Source organism: Brassica rapa, chromosome A04 (assembly GCF_000309985.2).
Source record: "Brassica rapa cultivar Chiifu-401-42 chromosome A04, CAAS_Brap_v3.01, whole genome shotgun sequence".
Taxonomy (NCBI): Eukaryota; Viridiplantae; Streptophyta; class Magnoliopsida; order Brassicales; family Brassicaceae; genus Brassica; species Brassica rapa.
Window position 1 is genome coordinate 20,725,879 of NC_024798.2, and position 18,026 is coordinate 20,743,904.

An 18,026-nucleotide genomic window follows, 5' to 3' on the forward strand; every position below is an offset into this window, starting at 1 on the left:
TAGCATATAATATTTTCGGGTGTTATCCCCACAGGAATTATCAATGGTGAATACTGAATACTAACAAACTATGTATAGATATGCTTCGGCGCATGGCGAATATTTATAGAAAAAAATGAAATTAAATATATACTAGATTTTGATCCACGTTTTCAAAGATTTTTTTTTTTTTCAATTGACAAATATTTAGTAAATGTCATATTTTCATATATTTGTGTTTTATTTTATAAAAGACTTAATTTTTTTATCTTTATTTATCGTATTTCATCTTAAATGACTATTTATGTTTAAAAAATTAAACTTTATTTTTAATGAATTAAGTTGGTATAACTCTGATAAATTAATTTTATTATATGGTTAATATTTTAATAAAAAATTATATACTTTTAATAAAGATTTATACTTTTCAATGAAATAATTCAATTTTTTTATGAATGCTTAAATTATATTAAGAAAAGAAAAAATAATAATAATTAAGAATAGTTGAAAAAAAATTATTTGAACTTGGACGTAATGATCCAAAGGAAAAAAAATGTGAAAATTGTATCTGATTTTTTAATCGGCTCAAATGGCCCAAGAGAAATCTGATGTGGGCTGGATCCAAAGAAAATGACCCAATATAAATATATTATTAATATTACTTGATTGCCCTTAATAAAACATGCAATGTTAATAAAGAAAAGGGCATGCTAAGGTAAAAAGGACAATAGAATCCTGCTTTATAGATTTTAATTCATTATGTTTATTAGTTATTATATAAAAATGTACAATACATAGATTAAACCTGTATACATATAGAACGATTTGGGTTGTGAATTATATGTTCAACATTCTGTGAAAAACTCAAAGAATGCTGCAATTAACATAGTTATGCACATTACACATCCTTTCTTCAATGGGTTGTATCATCTCAGCGAACTATACAAACAAAAAGAGTGAATTATGGAGAAATAAGACTGGACAAAACCTAAAAATTTCAGCTCTATAATCACAGTACACAATATATAAGACGGTCAAAGAGTTTCCTTTTGCCTTGAGATCACAAGAACACATTTTTGCAACTCATGATAAGAACTCTAAGGCCACTGGATTTAGACTGCAATCTCACATAAGTAGTGGATTGAACTCTTAAGGTCTTTGAGACCTTGAAACTTTCAAGCTCATCAACAATGCATAACAGTTTCAGCTTTAAACACACAGAAACATTCAGTACAAAGATAATACCTCAAAATATAATCAAGTTTAGCCATAACAGAGACTTCAATCTCATATATGCTGATGTCCATCATGCAATCGAAATCAAAGGTACCACCCAAAAAACAACAACACCAAACAAATCCTCCGTAGAAATCTTCAAAGCTCCCACTCCTCGCACGTCCTCTTCCCCATGACCTCGTGTCCCTGGCTCACTCCACTTCTTCTTCGTCATCTCGTCCTTCGTTGCCGCAAGAGCTCTTAGGACTCCATCTCGCTCGTCTCGTTATCCTCACTACCTCACAGTCTCATCCCCGCTCCACCTTTGGTCTCTTCATCATCCTTGGAAACATGCACAAAATCATAATAACGGCGATGTGTTTTGTTTTTAGGGTTTACATGTGATGGTGACAAAGCTTTGAAGCGTGAATATAGATTTTGTTTTATAAATATGTACAAAGGTTATGTTACATTAGTAGAATTTTCCTAGAGAATAAATTTTTAGTATAAGGTTTGTCCAAAATCTCTCTAAAACTGTCACATAAACAATAACATGATGTTAGGTATTTTGACACCCCAGCAAGTTTTATTATGTAATTAACACAAAGTTGAGGTTACATTTTTTTTTAAGATCTTCAAATAATATATAGAGGATTCTAACTTGAACATTAACAAACCGGAAAGAAGATTCCATGATCCTACTTGCAGGCCTTGGTTTAGGAAGATCTTAAGCTATGTTCTTCTGTAATATCTTGAACTGCTTCTTCGGAATAAAGTGAAGTATCTTGACTCGGTTTCGAGAAGCCTGAAGTGTCCTCAACCTCACCAGCACTTCCTTGAACTATTATTGCAGGTATAGATAAAAGAGGCTTAGGTGGAATCCTTAGAGCCTCTGGACTTCCTTCTAACATTTCAACGACTTTGCTCATTGATGGACGATCAAATGGATTTGTCTGAATACACCACAAACCCACCAATACCATTTTCCTTACTAATATCTCATCATCTTCTTCAGTTATTTGTTCTTCGAAAAAACTCATGATTTCTCCCTTCTCAACATCTTTATAAATCCAATCGGGGAAGTACATCGACTTATTGTTGGATCCAGATTTTTGAGCCTTTTCTTTGTCCCTTGCTCCAATCATTTCAAGAACCACCATTCCGTAACTATACACGTCCGACTTGTGAGAAACTCCTCCAAAATTCTTGGAAAACACTTCTGGTGCAATGTACCCTGCCGTGCCTCTCGTGTCTAGCATTGACATGATGCTTTCATTGTTTTTGCACAGCTTAGCAAGACCGAAGTCCGAAATCTTGGGGCAAGATTGTCCATCCATGAGTATGTTCTGCGGCTTTATATCAAAATGTACTATCCTCGTTACACAACGGTTGTGCAAGTACTCTAGGCCACGTGACACACCTACCGCAATGTTGTACAACGTTTTCCATTCCATTTTCTCCGACATCTTCTCGGAGATGAACTTGTCTAGGGATCCATTTGGCATGAACTCATATATTATAGCTTTTTTGCTCCCTTCATAGCAGAACCCTAGCAGAGAAACAATATTAACATGAGAGGTTCTACTCATGCTAGCTACTTCGTTGATGAAATCTTCCCCGTTCTCGTTTGACTCTTTCAAGATCTTCACTGCGACATCTCGGCTGCTATCGGGTAACTTTCCTTTATAGACAGTTCCAAATCCCCCTCTCCCAAGAACATCCGCAAATGATTTTGTCATCTTCTTGACTTGTACATAACTAAATCGTTTTAACATTACAACAGCTTCGATGTTCTTCCCATCCCAATCACTCTTTCTCCTATCATTTGCTTTCACCTTTATCACAATCGCAATAATGATGATCATAGCAAAAACTGATGAACCTCCTACAAGAGAATAAGCCTCGAAAGTTAGGTACTTCATAAATTAGTAAGTAAAAAATTGGTGAGTAATGTCACACGGTTGAGGCTAATTAAAGTGTACCAATTATGAGTATTAACTTCAATAAAGATTTTCCTGCAAAAATTACCAAATAAAGATTTCAATTAATTAACAGAAAATGTATATACAAACTTTTCAATGAGCCATAAGTCGAATAATGAATAAACTTACCTTTTTCTCCTGCTCCAGTTTTCTTGGTGGATGGGATCCTGTTATTGCTTCCGCAACAAGTAACTTGCATCAATATACATATAAGTACCAACCCATTTGTTTTAGTGCAAGAATCTATTAACCCATTATAGATTTGATATATAGATTAGTAACTATGTATACATGTATCCAGTAAACATGAATGTTTCCTTTTTCTTGGGGTCAACATTATGCGTTCTACCAAACTTGACTTACTTTTAGTACAACTATTTTTAATGATTAGGAGGTTCTGGAACCGCATGGCAATACCCAAACCATTTTAAATTCACTTTCCTTTACAGAGGAAATTTCTCTAAAAGGGACTTGATCATATGACTCATTATAGCTTAATAGATAATCTAAGAGTTTTATCAACTAAACTAGGTGTTTTGCCCGCACATGCAAGTATAATCTTTTTACGAATACTTATTAGTTTATGTTTTATTAAGTCAAAAAGCAGATAAATAATTATTTTTCTTTTCAAAACGATTAATCAAAAAATAAAATTATTTTTATTAAAAATATATGCTTGCTGTTGTATTAAATTTTATAAACCTCTACATATGATAAATATTTTAGAAAATATATTTATAATTTTTTTGTTTGATTAGTATTTAATTATATTTTTTTCATATCCTAATTTTAATAGAAAATATTATTTCAAAACAACAACACAATTTAAGACCATTCCAACGTTCCTTTTCTCCATGCATAAACTATATAGAATAATTATCTTGTTTATAAAATATAATATTTTTAATAAAAATTTCAATTTTAATTATTTATATTTTATTTATTAAGGATATTCTCGAATTTAACCGCTAACACAATTTATAATAATTATCTTGTTTTTAAAATAAAATATTATTAATTCAAAATTCAAAACAACTATATTGCCTTAACCTAAGACCATCTCCAATGTGTATTCCTCTATTTTTACTTCTAAAATAAAGGAACTCTATAATAAAGATGAGTTTTACTCCAATGTATTTTTTTAAAATAAAGATCTATACATATTGAGTAAAATATAGAGAAATGCTATTTTTTCCTATATAAATAGAGAAAAAAAAATAGCAATGTTTATTTTAGAGGCAGAAATAGAGATGAGTTGAAGTGATTTTGCCTCTAAATGTTATTATAGAGATAGAAATAGAGGTGGGTTAGAGATGTTCTAACATATACAATAAAACCTCTATAAATTACTCTATAAATTAATAAATTTTACCGGTCTCAACTTGAATTGGTTCATAATTTGACACAAATCGATAAAGTAATAAGATAATATCTTTTGAAAAAATTCTATGTAAATAGATTGTCCCATTAATACTATAGATTAATAACTTATATGTATATATTTTATATAAGTAAGAATCTATTATTATATTATTTTTTTATACTCACAATGGAATTATTTTTATATTTTCTTAACACTTAATATATTTTTGATGAGATTTAGTAATATTATATGTAAAATCACATTTAAGTTCTATGCAATATATATTATATACACCATATAATATAATATAATTAATATAAATTTAAAAATTTAAAAATAATAATTAATGTCTATACAATAAAATAAAATATTTTTATTATATCTTAAAATAAGAAATTTAAAAAAGGAAACTTTCGCATGTTTTTATTAAATAATAATTTACAGTAACAAACTAAAATATTTAAAAATAAAACAGATAAGTTTAGAAATATATCAAAAAAGGAAAATTACTAACTAAAAATGATTAAAGCATAATAAGTTAAATTACTAACTAAAAAGTTTATAATATAATAAATAAATATTGACAAATAAAAAAAACCTAAAATATGGAAAAGTTGACTTATAAGCCAAATCACTTCGTAAATAATAGTATAGATAGATAGATTAACTCTAAGTTGGTTACAACTATTATTAAACTACACATGCATAGTGCATTTAAGTGATAAAGTTCACCTAAAATTATCTTTAGAACGACTGTCAGCGTTTTATATAGCCTTACACACTAAGATATAATACTGTAAACCATAATGATGAGAGTGATGGATATAAATATAAATTCTTTAAAAATTGAAAAAGAGACGAGGGGATGTGAATTTACGTGGTTCTGTTGGGACCAGGGCAAAACTGGATGACAAAGTTGGAGGAGTACGGACATGTGAACGTGCTGCTATTATTGTCATAGGCGTAGCTATAAGCGCCTGGGCACGTACGGTTAAAAGTCCCCGAGTAAATCGTCCGCTTGCATTCTTGCGGTGGTATGCCAACTTCCTGGTAATGTCCGACACAACAAAGCTCCCTCGTCTGGTTTTTCTGACACGATGTCCTGCATGCGTATGGATCGTTGGATCTTATGTCGGGGATCCACAACTCCGTCGGACACGTCTTTTTAATGTCAATATCGCATCCTATGCTTTTGCACAATCCGTTCTCCGGTGTTACAAGCACAGGGACGTTGTAACCATTGATGACGCTGACGTCGTAATAGTCATTACCACCGTCAGAAGCTAGGTTAAACTCGGCTAAAGTTGCGGGAGGCACGCCCTCTTTGGAGCACTCTATATTGCCGGAGTCGCAGTCTCCGGTGATACATGAGAAATACCCTGTTGATGAGTCTCTGGAACAAAGCGTTCTACCCCATAAATAACCTATCCATGACGACGTTGTATTGATGGTACGTTTTTCTCCCTTTTCAAGAATGAAACCGGTTGTGTCGACCGAGCCCTGGTAGTTGTAGGTCGCAGGCCATATAGTGTAGTCACATTTGTTTTCTATCGTAAAGCTCCTCGACGTCACTAGAAAATGCAAATAATAAAAGGATTATAGCAGATAGTGATTAATATTAAACCAGATCTCACTAACTTGTATATAACCTACCCGAGACGGATAAATGTGAAGCAAGGAAGAGAAGCAACGCAATTCTCAGTGCCATCAAGTTAAAGATGAAGAACATGAAATAAAAACTTTATTTAATTATAAACTAACTACTTTATACATGGTACTAACTAGAAACTTCCGAGGGAGAAAATTATAACTTGCCAAGGAAGAAGTAAAATGAGAATTTTGTTCTTCTTTTGATCTTTGTTTTGGTAGGTGCACATCAAATCAAGCTTCAGGCCCTGACCCGGTCCTGTAACCTAGTAATGCGCATGTACCAGCTCAATGCCGGTAGGAAGAGGAAACTAGCTAGAATACGAATGGGACATAAACTCATAATCAGTGGCAAATATAGTTTGACAATTGAAACAAAAGGACAAAACGAAACAAAAACACGGCATTTTCTTTGACTTGAAAATAATCATGCACAATTATTAGCGAATCATGCACAAATCATCTTTCAAAGAGATTTATCTCTATTGTTGAAATTTTCTCTGTTATCTATCATAAAACAAAATTAGAAATGAGAAAGAATAAGAGATAAAGGCAAGCTTGTGAAGCTCTTTTAGTTTCTTGTATAAATCTATTCATTATATATTAACCATTGTGAACTTATTAGCAACAGCCAACAATATATATATATATATATATATATATATATATATATATATATATATATATGTATGTATTCAAATCTAAGTGCATGAAGCCATGAACATTTTATTGATGAAAAAAGAATGTTAATTTAACAGGTCGAGATTGAAAAATGATTTAACTAATTTATGTACAGGCCTCTTTATGTAAGATATAACAATTATTCCAGTTTGGAAATTTATCTACGTAACATAACAAACAGGACACCAAAATGTCTTCGTGGCTTACATACTTGTTTTACACAAAACATACCGGGTGTTTTTCTGCACCATGTGCAGTATGAAATTTTTTAAATTTAACTTATATTTTAAAATAAATTTTATTAAATATTATAGATTTTTCTATTTTCTTACTAATATTTAATATTTAATATATATTAAATCAATTTGTATAAAACAAATAAAAATAATATAAAATTATATAATTATCAAAAATTTAGCCTAAACAATATTCACAAAATTTGTAAATAGATAAGAAACTAATGATCTTACGATTAGATATTTAATTTTTTTGAAAATTGTAGAAATTTTTGAAAGCTTTAGTAATAAAAATTGTATAATTATACAAAATAATAATATTTCAAAATTTGAAATATTATATATTAATATATTTATTTTATAGATGATGTATGAGCTATTACCATATTTTTAAAAAAGTTTACCAAAAAGAAATATCAATATTAAATGTAATATATTAATTATTACCATATTATAATAAATTTGCCAAAAATATAAATTAACATTAAATGAAATTATCTATGTCATATTTTTCCGAAAGCCATGTCATCAATTTCAGTAGACATGTCATATTTATTTTGTGAAATTGATTGTAGAGAGTAGATGTGGCAAAATCACTTCGCAAATATAGTCTAGAGGATACTTTACGGGTCCATCTAGGCATGGGCATTTTACCCGGATCCGAAGACCCTATCCGGAACCAACCTGAAAATATAGGTTCGGGTCCGGGTCCATGCTAAATACCTGTTGGATCCTTTTTTTATAGATCCGCGGGTCTCGGTTCGGATCCCGGTCCTACCCGAAACTTATTATATATATTAGGTATATTTGGGTAATTTGGTATTTTTTGATATTTCAGTTATTTTTTAAAATTTTTGGGTCTGGTTTTCGGGTATAATTTCAGATTTCGGGTAAAATTTTAGATTTTCAAAAAATATAATTCGGTTATCCGGATAAAATTTTGGATATCTTTTGGATTTTCGGGTCTGATTTTTGGTAAATTGTCTAGCCATTTTGTTGGATTTTCAGTAATTATGGAGTTTTCGGGTATTTTATGAGTTTTTGGGTCCAATTCGGGTATTTCGAGTATTTCGAGTTTTAAATACCCGAATCGACCCGCACCCAAAATATACCCGAAAATTATAAGTATTTTACGGGCAATAAAATTATAGACCCGAACCGGTCTGGACTCGACAAACCCCGATCCGAAATCGACCCGAGAACCTGGATGTTTTTCTTTTCTTATAAAAGTCTAATTTATAAAAGTATGGGCAACAATGTTTTCCATCAGTATGTTTTGCTTTTCTTATAAAAGTCTAATTTTTGGGCAACAAAGGTCTATCTTTTTGTCAACAAAAGACTAATCATTATTGGTAATTTCTCAAGATTCAGCGTAAACTTATATTAATCTTCAGTTTTTAAAAATAAACATAAAATATAATCGTATTTTGTTGATGGGTCTTCTAAGAATTTGAAAAATTCACAATATAAGAATAAGAAATCACAGAAGAGAAAGTATCATACTAGTGTACTAATGTCATTGTAATAATGCAACGAACGATTTCCATTTAATTTATGCATAAGGTCGAGCGTGAATTGATGTATATGATCATTGATTAACATTATATAGTATAGTCTTTGATGATTGATTATAGATAGCTTTTGAAAATCTTTGTTTATCTTTTACAGCATAGATGTCGAAGGATCATACTAAAAGCATCTTCCTCATGGAGCAGGAGCATAATGTCATATTGTTTATGTCAATTAAGGATCCGTTTAATTAAGTTGACAATTTGATTTTATCAGTTACACCTAATTGATATATACTGATTACATCTAATCGATATATAATTGAAACTATCGATATTGATATAATTCCAAGAAACACATGTATGCTTTTCTAATAGAAGCGTCAGATGAATGAAGAATATGAAACGACGCCGTTTTATTTTACAGAAAATGGACTATATCCCATTTTGTGAAAACGAACTACGTGCCGTTTTAACTTTCTGATAATCCACTCTATGACGTTTCTGTTTCCTATATCCTCAACGAACAAAACAAAGAGGATTACGAGCCAAATCAGCAAAGACCAAACAAAACCAGAGATTTCGTTATCCACTTAGCTTCTTCTGCCACATTGCCAAATCCTCAAATCTTCTCTCGAGAGAGCTAAACCAAAAAGAAAATGGCAGCTTCCTCTTCTCCATCTCTCCTTCTACCACTAGGTAAGATCCTCTGTTTTCATGAGTTGTTCTTCTCCGAGACGAGATTTTTATTCCTCTGTTTTTAATCTACTTTGAGTTCTGAGTTTCTCAGTTCCTTAGATTCTTATGCTAAGTCCCTGATCTCATTGAAAGATCTCACCTTTCTTTGTTTAGAAGATTGTTCCTCTGTTTTTATATACTCTGTTTTTATCTTCTGCTAAGTCCCTGATCTCACCTTTCTTGGTTTAGACTAAACCGGTTTCATCCATGGCTTGAACAAATGCAATTGTAATGTTTACTTGTGTGTTGGGTTTTGAGAATCTGAGGTTCTTGTTATGCATTTTAGGTTCAGCATCTAGGAATGGTCCAACCATGAAGACTCCAAGATGCATATCTACAAGAGCCATCACAGCTTCAGAAACAAGAAACAAAAGCTGTAGCCGTAGAGACGCAATGCTATTGGTTCTCGGCGTGTCAGGACTCTCAATGAGCTACTTGCCTGCGGCTTATGCAGCTGGTTTGCCTCCAGAGGATAAACCGAGGCTTTGTGAAGCAGAATGCGAGAAAGAGCTTGAAAATGTATGGTGAGATCACAACACAAAACTCACCTTTTGGACTTTCCATAGAATCTTTTTGAGTTCATGACATTGTCAATTGACTCTCCCTTTGGATTCTCTTGCTGGTTTTGATTGAATAAAGGTTCCAATGGTAACTACAGAGTCAGGGCTTCAGTATAAAGATATCAAAGTTGGTAAAGGCCCTAGTCCCCCTGTTGGTTATCAGGTAAAGGAACTGAATCAATCTTAATGAAACCTTAACCTTGTTGCTAGTGCCGGTTCTGAGATTTTGGAGGTTATAGACAATTTGATAAGAGTATACTCCCTCCATATCAGTGGGGTTTAAAGAAGAAAAAAAATTGTTGCAAAATAATTGATGTTTTATTCTAGATATAATTTAATAGCATTTGAATTTTGTGACCAATTACAAAATACTATCTTTTTTTTCTTATTGGTTAAACTAGTTTTATTTATTGATATTTTTATTTAACCAAGATAAATTGTATAAAAGTTTGTATTTTCTTAATCTGTGTTTAACCTTAAAAAAACATTTATATTGATATAGAGGAAGTATAAATTTTATCTTAAAATTTTGGGGGTCATAGGCCAATGATTCACCAGCCTATGCTCAGGACCGGTCCTGCTTGTTGCTGAGATAAAACGATTCAAATGTTGCAGGTTGCTGCTAACTATGTAGCTATGGTTCCTTCAGGGCAGATTTTCGACAGGTGATCTTACAAAAAAAAAGCAGAACAATTTGATCTTCTTTGATGAATGAATCTAACTATCATCAAAATGTTCACATTCATTTAACTTGCAGTTCTTTGGAGAAAGGTCTACCGTATCTGTTCCGAGTTGGGTCTGGCCAGGTGATCAAGGGACTTGATGAAGGACTCTTGACTATGAAAGCTGGTGGCAAACGCAGACTTTACATTCCAGGGCCTGTAAGTTCCTTTCTCATCAAGATTTATAGTAATCATTGCTATGGGACTTTATTGGTAACCAAGCTTCTAATTTCTGTTTTATTTTGATTCTGTGAAGTTGGCGTTTCCAAAGGGTTTAGTCTCAGCTCCGGGGAGGCCAAGAGTTGCACCGAACAGTCCAGTTGTATTTGATGTGAGCTTAGAGTACATACCAGGGCTCGAGTCAGATGAAGAGTGAAACTCTTTATTAAAGTTCAGATTAAAATATGAAATACATACACATGCTTTTATGTGATGGTGTCTCATTTTTATTTTTATTTGTTGTAAAAAAGCCTAAGCGTTTCAGTTCCTTCACCATTTGACCCCCAAACTTTCTATTTGTTTTCTATAGTTGAAGAAAGATGATGTTTGATAACACAAGACTACAAGAGTCTCTTTCAGAGTTTAAAATGAATGTTCTAAATTCCATGAGATATCTGAGTTATAGATTTTTTTTTGAGGGAGTGAATGTTTTAACATGTGACTATCACAAGAGTTTATTCAAACATTATCCACATGCAAATCTCATTCGTAGTCTCTCATCCACTACTTGTTGTGTTATATCTCCTTATCTTGAAAGTTTGGTCCAGCCAAAATTCTAAAACGCCTCCAAGTCCTGGAATTGTATGGGACTAAAAGGAAGCTCATAATTTGCTTTATATTCTCTTGGTTGTTTTGCAAATTATTCTTTCTATATTCTTGTTATCCAGTGTAAATAGTCATCATAAAGTTTTAGTATTTAGAAATGAACCAAACTAATTAAAAGTTAATCTGCAATACACCATTTCGAAATTCTATGATATCTCATTCTACTTCTGAATCAAACTAAGAGTAAACTCTACATTTCGATTTAATCTGCATTACACCATTTCAAAATCCTATGATATCTCATTCTACTTCATTTCAGTGAAGAATATTAACTTCCCAAATCTTTTGTTGTTGAACAGGATTACCATCAAGATATTGTCATTTATCAATATAATCCAGAGAAGATAATAGGCTTGAGGATGATTTATAGATGTTATAGTATAGTGTGCCAAAAATCCAAGCAGGACTGCATATTCGTTTGTATTTTGGCAAAATTAATGGAGAACACTGGATCAAATTAAATCAAATTCGTTTTTAATACGAGTTCGGAATCATTGGATCATAAATTAGCATATACATGTATGCTTTTATTAAGGGGATAATAATACTTATACGTCTACGGACATTATGACATGAATCACATACAACCATAAACGTATATCAAAGTATAAAACGCTTAGGGGGGAGGGGTCTTTTGTTTGCAATAGCGGGTTGGGCGGTTGCGTTCAGCGTTTTAAACAATAATAATAAGCGGTGTATTACTTCTTGAAATATATCTAATCGTCTTTGCAGTAGTCGCAGAAACACTTGATAGGTTTGCTTTTGTGTTTCTTCACGCATTTACCGCCTTTAGCACCTTTGAAACTCCTGCAGTTTTGACGACACAACGTGGGGAAGAACTTAGGGTTACAGAACGTGGGACCTACGTCCCCGCCGTATTCCTCCAGGCATTTGAACTTCTCGTCGGCTCCTATCTTCTCCGGCGACTCTGCATGTTAATTATAATAAATTTTATATGAATTGTGACTTGTGAGAGTGGTAGTTTCGTAATAATGTACTTACCACCAAGAACGGCGAGGAAGAAGATGAACAACGCTATGAAGATGTAAACAGACTTCATTTTGTTTGTTTACTGTTTATTGTGGTGTGGAGATGTATCTGCCAGTGATGTTTTATAGTGACATGCAAATGATTGGACCTCTTTTTCATACACATTTTTTTAATAATATAACTGTGTTAAATAAAATATCTAGAGACACGAACGGTCCATCCATAATACGACGTATCAGAAAAAGAAGAGAATGAGATGTGTACTATCATGATTGCCTTTATAGGTACAGACATTTTTCACGTGATCTTTTTAAGCTCCACTATCTTTTTTTTTTTTTTTGAAAATTAGAGCTCCACTATCTTTATATTTCAAACTCATGAGTTTGCCCATTACTTTAATTTTGTATGCACCCATTGTAGAAATATGTATAACAATTTATTTTGATTATTTTAGTTCAATATTTTGGATTATCTATAAATTAAAAATCATATGTTAGAGTTGTTTTATAAGTTCAGTAGTTTAAACGAATAATAAAGCAAGTCCCGGAGTTGACCCGATGTGCCCCCAATAACACGGTGGTGGTGCGGTCTGAGGCGGCATGGTCTTCCAACCAGTCGACGGCAGGTCAGGATGGATTATACACACACCCGCAGCACAACAGTCCTTTCAAAAGCAAGTGGGATTTGTGTCTTCCCTCAGAAGGCTTAGCCTTACGAGAAGCCGTATTGACCTGTAAAAGAATGGACCTAAAGCTTCTGAGATTTGAGTCGGATACATCTCAACTTATCAAGATCATCAACTCGGACTAGAGACCTTCGGATCTTCATGGAATTGTTGCGGACATTATATCTTTTATTTCAGAATTTGAGTTTGTGTGTTTTATGTGGATCCCTCGTGAGAGGAATACCATGGCCGATTGTTTGGCAAAAGGTACTTTAAATGCATCTGGACAGTGGGTAGTTGATGGTGAGCTTAATGCACCCAACTAACAATTTCTAATCAATCAAATATGTGTTTTAAAAAAAAAAAAAACTAACAACCGACCAAAAAGAATATAGATATGCCACTCTATAGCAAATTCAATATTTAAATTATTAGAACCATTCAACCATGATATCATTTAGACACATTGCTACTTGAAAAAAAAAACATTTTGAACCTGATATCCCCATCTCTCTCTCTCCATTCTTCTCGTGAGTTACGTTCGGATTAAACCATATAAGGTTCACCAACTAATAAAATTTTATTATTTTATATTCGATATCTTGTAAAAAAAGAAAATAAAATATTGTCAAATTATATTATATTTTTTAAATAAAAAGGTAAAAACTGAAAATAATAATAATTATAAAAAAAAATTAAAAAAAAATATTTTTAACGAAACTTGCTGCAATCACTATCATGCGATTCCCATTTCTGCTCATTATATATATATATATATATATATATGTATATATACATGGAATGCATGAGAGTATATAAATCACATATGTAACGAAACTTGCTGCAATTACCGAAAGAAAAACTCTCTGGATTATCTTACGAATCACACATGATTTAACGAATATATGTTGACTATAATTCGCCAGAGTAACCGCCTAGACTAAGGACTTAATCTACAGCAAGTTTTTAGCATATCTTTTACATTCTGAATAATCTCTAGGGGAGTTAAATCAACGAATAAGCTGAGAAAGATGATTAATGCTAAATTTAGAGCACGTACATACATAATAGTAACCATAATCTTGAAAAAAAGGAAACCACTCTAAATTTCATAAGAAGAAAACGGTTATTTTAGCAAATGGAACGTTATAAATTTATAACCCAAACATACATGAAATGATACAATGATACAACACATACAAACAAAGTGATAGTAGTTGACGGTCGATGAAAACGTTGGACATTATTATTACGTGGAGCACATACATTTATTAATTCATATGGAAGTAGATACGCTTAGGGGAAAGGGGTCTCTTTGATATGCGTTGAAGCTGAGACCATAAGTGGATACGTTCTTGTAAATCTAGTCGTCTTTACTCTTTGCAAAAGTCGCAGTAGCATTTGGTATGCTTGTTTTTCTTTATGCATATACCGTTTTTCGCGCCTTTCATAGCACGGCAGTTTTGACGGCACAACGTTGGGAAGAATTTAGTGCTACATTGCGTGCCCGTTTTTCCGCCGTACTCCTCCACGCATTTGAACTTTGCTTCTATCTTCTCAGGCGACTCTGCATATTGTAGTCAGGATTTTTATGAATTGTAAAAATATAGCAGTTTCGTAATAATATGGTTAATATAATTAGATACTTACCAAGAACGACCAGAAAGAAAACGAACAACACAAGGAATATGGACATAGACTTCATTTTCATTTGCTTATGATAATGTTTATTTTGCCATTTTGGGACGTATGAGCCATTGATATTTATAGTAATGTAAAGTGCTTAGGATGCTTTTTGTAAGTATGAAATAATACATTAATACCAAACATATATTCGGAGCCAAAATGAAAAACAAATATTCGAGGGGCCGTTCTTGATTTGTAAAATCAATATTGTCGTAAAGGTAAAACGTTTTTCACGTAGTATTTTTCACGTCCGCAGAGAAAAAGATATGGGCAGAACGGGGGAACAAACGTTTTGCCAATAATTCAACACTCTCAATTATTCAAAACATAAAAGTGTATCTTCACTGTTTTGGTTTTTGTTTTTTGTTTTTTGTTTTCAATCAATTATTCAAAACTGTAGCCACTTTATACGGCTCATGAGTTTGTCCATTACTTCTGTTTTTTTTAATGCCGTTGTGAGATATGGCTATGAGATTAGTCATGAAAGCAATTAAGACCAAAGAACTATACTGCAATTTGGAGGAAGTCTTTTAGTTTGGCAAAACAAAAAGAGAGAGTTCTTGTTGTGGAGACGAGAAGAAAATCTAATCTGTTTCACTGGTTGTGAAATAGAGAAATGAAACAAGTTGATTGGTTGTGAACGGTGATGCCTCAGGCGATTCAAATACAGCAAATTGTGGACAGGTGAAGTTTAAGGACAGGAACAAAAACAGAGGAAGATATTGGTTAACTTTAATACTCTGAACATCAACACTTAGCTTTCAAAAATTTAAAACCATATATTGAGATTCTTTCTAAGTTGAGTACTTCAAAACGAGTAATAAAAATTAACAACCAACCAAAAAATAATTATGGCGCTCTTACAAATCCAATGTCCAAAACTATCAAAGACGTGATAGAGTTTAGCCAAACCCAAAACCTTATAAAAATCTACGACATATGAGCAGCCAGCACATGTTTAAAACGTACCTCCTATTCTAAGTTAATACTACCATTTTGCCGACAAAAAATACCATCACGCTTAGAGTTTGCCTAATGTCTTAAATCTCATTTTTATTTTACTCTGGGGAGTTAAATCTCTGAATATGCTGAGAAAGTTGATTGCTAAGAATTGAGGGTACATATATATACAAAATTTAAAGACAACAATCACAGTTCATTACCAAACTCATTTCAGTTGTCAGAACTAGTTTACAAAGAAAATATCCGTACACTTCTTGAAACAGAGCTACATGCGATGAACAAAACATAATACTACTAATGTGTTTTTCTAGACAGAGAGGCTGAGAAAAACCGAAGTTGCAACTCCAACTGCGTACACACCAATCGCTGCCCCGATCAGGTTATGTCCTGACCGGGTCACCGCGCCGATCCCAGCTATTCCGGCGATTCCTAACGGAATCCTACTCGCTACCGCTTTCCTCGCGTTTCCCACAACGGTTCCCGTGAAAACCTCGATGGCCCACTCCTTGAACTCCTCCGGCCCGAGAATATCCACCGCCGTGACTCGGGAGGCGATGACTCGGAGGACTGAGTCGACTTGGGACTGACTCGGAGGAGAAGGGACCCACCTGATGATTAGAGGGAAAGAGGACAGGTTCCGGTGGATGTGGGCGGCGGCAGAGAGGAGTTGGTAGGGGCGAACGCCGGCGAAAGCATGCTGAGCGAGAGATAGAGACTCCTCGAATGCTGAGTCACAAGCCGAGTGGAACTCGGGCGAGTTGGATAGAGTCGTCTTGACTCGCTTTGAACCCGATATTCCCATCTCTCTCTCTATCCTCTCTTTTCGTGAGTTACGTGATGTGATTAAACCTAGAGTTTACTCTCTGACTCTCTGTTGCTCACACGTCACTATTGATGTTCATCCACAGCCGTTGGATGAAACTGTAAATTAATCTGACGGTAGTCACACACATTAACATATGTACAACTTACTTACAAGTGGATGGATGCTACAGCCTACAGAGTAGATAACAGAGTTATTTTATTCGGCACTAACCATAATGCCAACAAACATTTGAGCCTTAAGATACTTCAGGCTTTTTTCATTTCACTTTTTTCATTATTAGTACACTACTACTCGGACATTTCCACGTTGATTGTTACACAAACCATGACACATGCAAGATTATTCAAATACCACTTAGAATCTGATCAAAAGGTGGTTTGTAATTGTCGTTGCAGAAGTCGCATAAGCACTTAACTTTATTGCCCTCCGAAACGCATATTCCACCTTTAGATCCCTTGTTCTCACGGCATCTTGTATAGCAAAACGGCGGATATATCAAAGGCGCACAAAAGGCGAAACCCACATCACCACCGTATTCTACCAAGCACTCGGTATCTTGCGCTTCTATCTCCGGCACTTCTGCTCATTATATAAAAACAGAGGATATTTGAGAATATATAAATCACATTTATAATGAAAATAATACGTAGAGATACATTCTGGATCCTTTTAATTACGAAGCACACAACTTTTAACCAATACATGTGAATAAATACGGAGATAGTTATTTACCAAAGATAACCAAAAAGAGGATGAAAAATACTGCGAATGAACAAACTAACTTCGTTGCCATGGCCATCTTCTCTTTCTATTCACTTTGGAGTTAAAGTATGTGTAAATGTTCTATGATATTTATCTTGTTATAAAGAGGCCATGCAGCTGTAATAATTGATAAGAAGAGTAACAACTTTTGGAGTTTTCCATATTCCTAATTAAAAAACGTGACAATTGTTTTTCTTTTAATGTCTCAGTGTTTTCTTGAAAGAAAAATGTTACTTTTAATCCTAGCCCAGTGTTGTTTTAAAAGCTCAATACATTCTAGATAGGGCACACAAAAAATCTGAATCCAAAAACCCAAATCCGAGACCGAATCCGAACCAAAATTGATTAAATATTCAAACGAGTTTAAAATTTTGGTAGTAATCAATTTTGGTACCTATAGAACTAAAACCGAATCCGACTCGAACCAAAATATTTTAGGTACCCGAATGTACCAAAATAGGTTTATATACTTAAATATATCAATAATTTATAGATTTACTGTATATTAGAAACATCCAAAATATATAAGATGCTTTTAATTTGTCTAAAATAGTTAAAATATACTCAAAACACTAAAACCACTTGAAATATTTACTGATTGTCTATTCAAATATTTAAACCAAATCAATTTATATGTTAAATTTATGTATTTTAACATATGTTATTTAAATTTATATAT

General features: G+C 33.1%; 6 protein-coding genes across 6 annotated transcripts; 1 reads left to right on the forward strand and 5 right to left on the reverse strand.

The window, feature by feature from the left end:
- Positions 1 to 1,152: 1,152 nt before the first annotated feature.
- On the reverse strand, positions 1,153 to 8,840 carry LOC103866086 (PR5-like receptor kinase). Its single transcript, XM_009143959.3, has 5 exons — positions 6,193 to 8,840; positions 5,417 to 6,110; positions 3,306 to 3,343; positions 3,177 to 3,209; positions 1,153 to 3,079 (listed from the first exon to the last, which is right to left on the reverse strand). The coding sequence occupies exons 1-5, from the start codon at positions 6,266 to 6,268 to the stop codon at positions 1,911 to 1,913; spliced, it is 2,010 nt and encodes a 669-aa protein (XP_009142207.1). The 5' UTR covers positions 6,269 to 8,840; the 3' UTR covers positions 1,153 to 1,910.
- Positions 8,841 to 9,070: 230 nt separating this feature from the next.
- On the forward strand, positions 9,071 to 11,223 carry LOC103866085 (peptidyl-prolyl cis-trans isomerase FKBP16-3, chloroplastic). The gene is made up of 6 exons (XM_009143957.3): positions 9,071 to 9,310; positions 9,636 to 9,868; positions 9,989 to 10,072; positions 10,525 to 10,574; positions 10,667 to 10,790; positions 10,888 to 11,223. Exons 1-6 carry the CDS (start codon positions 9,271 to 9,273, stop codon positions 11,005 to 11,007), a joined length of 651 nt encoding a protein of 216 aa, XP_009142205.1. The 5' UTR covers positions 9,071 to 9,270; the 3' UTR covers positions 11,008 to 11,223.
- A 690-nt stretch (positions 11,224 to 11,913) lies between these two features.
- Positions 11,914 to 12,699, reverse strand: LOC103866084 (defensin-like protein 197). Its single transcript, XM_009143956.3, has 2 exons — positions 12,459 to 12,699; positions 11,914 to 12,384 (listed from the first exon to the last, which is right to left on the reverse strand). The coding sequence occupies exons 1-2, from the start codon at positions 12,514 to 12,516 to the stop codon at positions 12,173 to 12,175; spliced, it is 270 nt and encodes an 89-aa protein (XP_009142204.1). The 5' UTR covers positions 12,517 to 12,699; the 3' UTR covers positions 11,914 to 12,172.
- Positions 12,700 to 14,198: 1,499 nt separating this feature from the next.
- On the reverse strand, positions 14,199 to 14,851 carry LOC103866083 (defensin-like protein 197). Its single transcript, XM_009143955.3, has 2 exons — positions 14,761 to 14,851; positions 14,199 to 14,677 (listed from the first exon to the last, which is right to left on the reverse strand). The coding sequence occupies exons 1-2, from the start codon at positions 14,819 to 14,821 to the stop codon at positions 14,484 to 14,486; spliced, it is 255 nt and encodes an 84-aa protein (XP_009142203.1). The 5' UTR covers positions 14,822 to 14,851; the 3' UTR covers positions 14,199 to 14,483.
- Positions 14,852 to 15,931: 1,080 nt separating this feature from the next.
- On the reverse strand, positions 15,932 to 16,586 carry LOC103866082. Its single transcript, XM_009143954.3, has one exon. The coding sequence runs from the start codon at positions 16,559 to 16,561 to the stop codon at positions 16,067 to 16,069; it is 495 nt and encodes a 164-aa protein (XP_009142202.1). The 5' UTR covers positions 16,562 to 16,586; the 3' UTR covers positions 15,932 to 16,066.
- A 189-nt stretch (positions 16,587 to 16,775) lies between these two features.
- On the reverse strand, positions 16,776 to 17,454 carry LOC103866080 (defensin-like protein 2). The gene is made up of 2 exons (XM_009143952.3): positions 17,318 to 17,454; positions 16,776 to 17,164 (listed from the first exon to the last, which is right to left on the reverse strand). Exons 1-2 carry the CDS (start codon positions 17,382 to 17,384, stop codon positions 16,929 to 16,931), a joined length of 303 nt encoding a protein of 100 aa, XP_009142200.1. The 5' UTR covers positions 17,385 to 17,454; the 3' UTR covers positions 16,776 to 16,928.
- Positions 17,455 to 18,026: the final 572 nt, after the last annotated feature.

What these genes read in the sequence shown, in the direction of transcription:
- LOC103866086 (XM_009143959.3), bottom strand. Translation starts at nt 6,268, where the DNA reads ATGTTCTTCATCTTTAACTTGATGGCACTGAGAATTGCGTTGCTTCTC. An exon ending in CCTGGTCCCAACAGAACCAC is followed by an intron (nt 3,344 to 5,416) that starts GTAAATTCACAT and finishes AAGCAATAACAG; the next exon opens with GATCCCATCCACCAAGAAAA. An exon ending in GAAGTTAATACTCATAATTG is followed by an intron (nt 3,080 to 3,176) that starts GTACACTTTAAT and finishes ATTCTCTTGTAG; the next exon opens with GAGGTTCATCAGTTTTTGCT.
- LOC103866083 (XM_009143955.3), bottom strand. Translation starts at nt 14,821, where the DNA reads ATGAAAATGAAGTCTATGTCCATATTCCTTGTGTTGTTCGTTTTCTTT. An exon ending in TTTCTTTCTGGTCGTTCTTG is followed by an intron (nt 14,678 to 14,760) that starts GTAAGTATCTAA and finishes TACAATATGCAG; the next exon opens with AGTCGCCTGAGAAGATAGAA.
- LOC103866082 (XM_009143954.3), bottom strand. Translation starts at nt 16,561, where the DNA reads ATGGGAATATCGGGTTCAAAGCGAGTCAAGACGACTCTATCCAACTCG.
- LOC103866080 (XM_009143952.3), bottom strand. Translation starts at nt 17,384, where the DNA reads ATGGCCATGGCAACGAAGTTAGTTTGTTCATTCGCAGTATTTTTCATC. An exon ending in CCTCTTTTTGGTTATCTTTG is followed by an intron (nt 17,165 to 17,317) that starts GTAAATAACTAT and finishes TATAATGAGCAG; the next exon opens with AAGTGCCGGAGATAGAAGCG.
- LOC103866084 (XM_009143956.3), bottom strand. Translation starts at nt 12,516, where the DNA reads ATGAAGTCTGTTTACATCTTCATAGCGTTGTTCATCTTCTTCCTCGCC. An exon ending in CTTCCTCGCCGTTCTTGGTG is followed by an intron (nt 12,385 to 12,458) that starts GTAAGTACATTA and finishes ATTAACATGCAG; the next exon opens with AGTCGCCGGAGAAGATAGGA.
- LOC103866085 (XM_009143957.3), top strand. Translation starts at nt 9,271, where the DNA reads ATGGCAGCTTCCTCTTCTCCATCTCTCCTTCTACCACTAG. An exon ending in GTCCCCCTGTTGGTTATCAG is followed by an intron (nt 10,073 to 10,524) that starts GTAAAGGAACTG and finishes CAAATGTTGCAG; the next exon opens with GTTGCTGCTAACTATGTAGC. An exon ending in GACTTTACATTCCAGGGCCT is followed by an intron (nt 10,791 to 10,887) that starts GTAAGTTCCTTT and finishes GATTCTGTGAAG; the next exon opens with TTGGCGTTTCCAAAGGGTTT.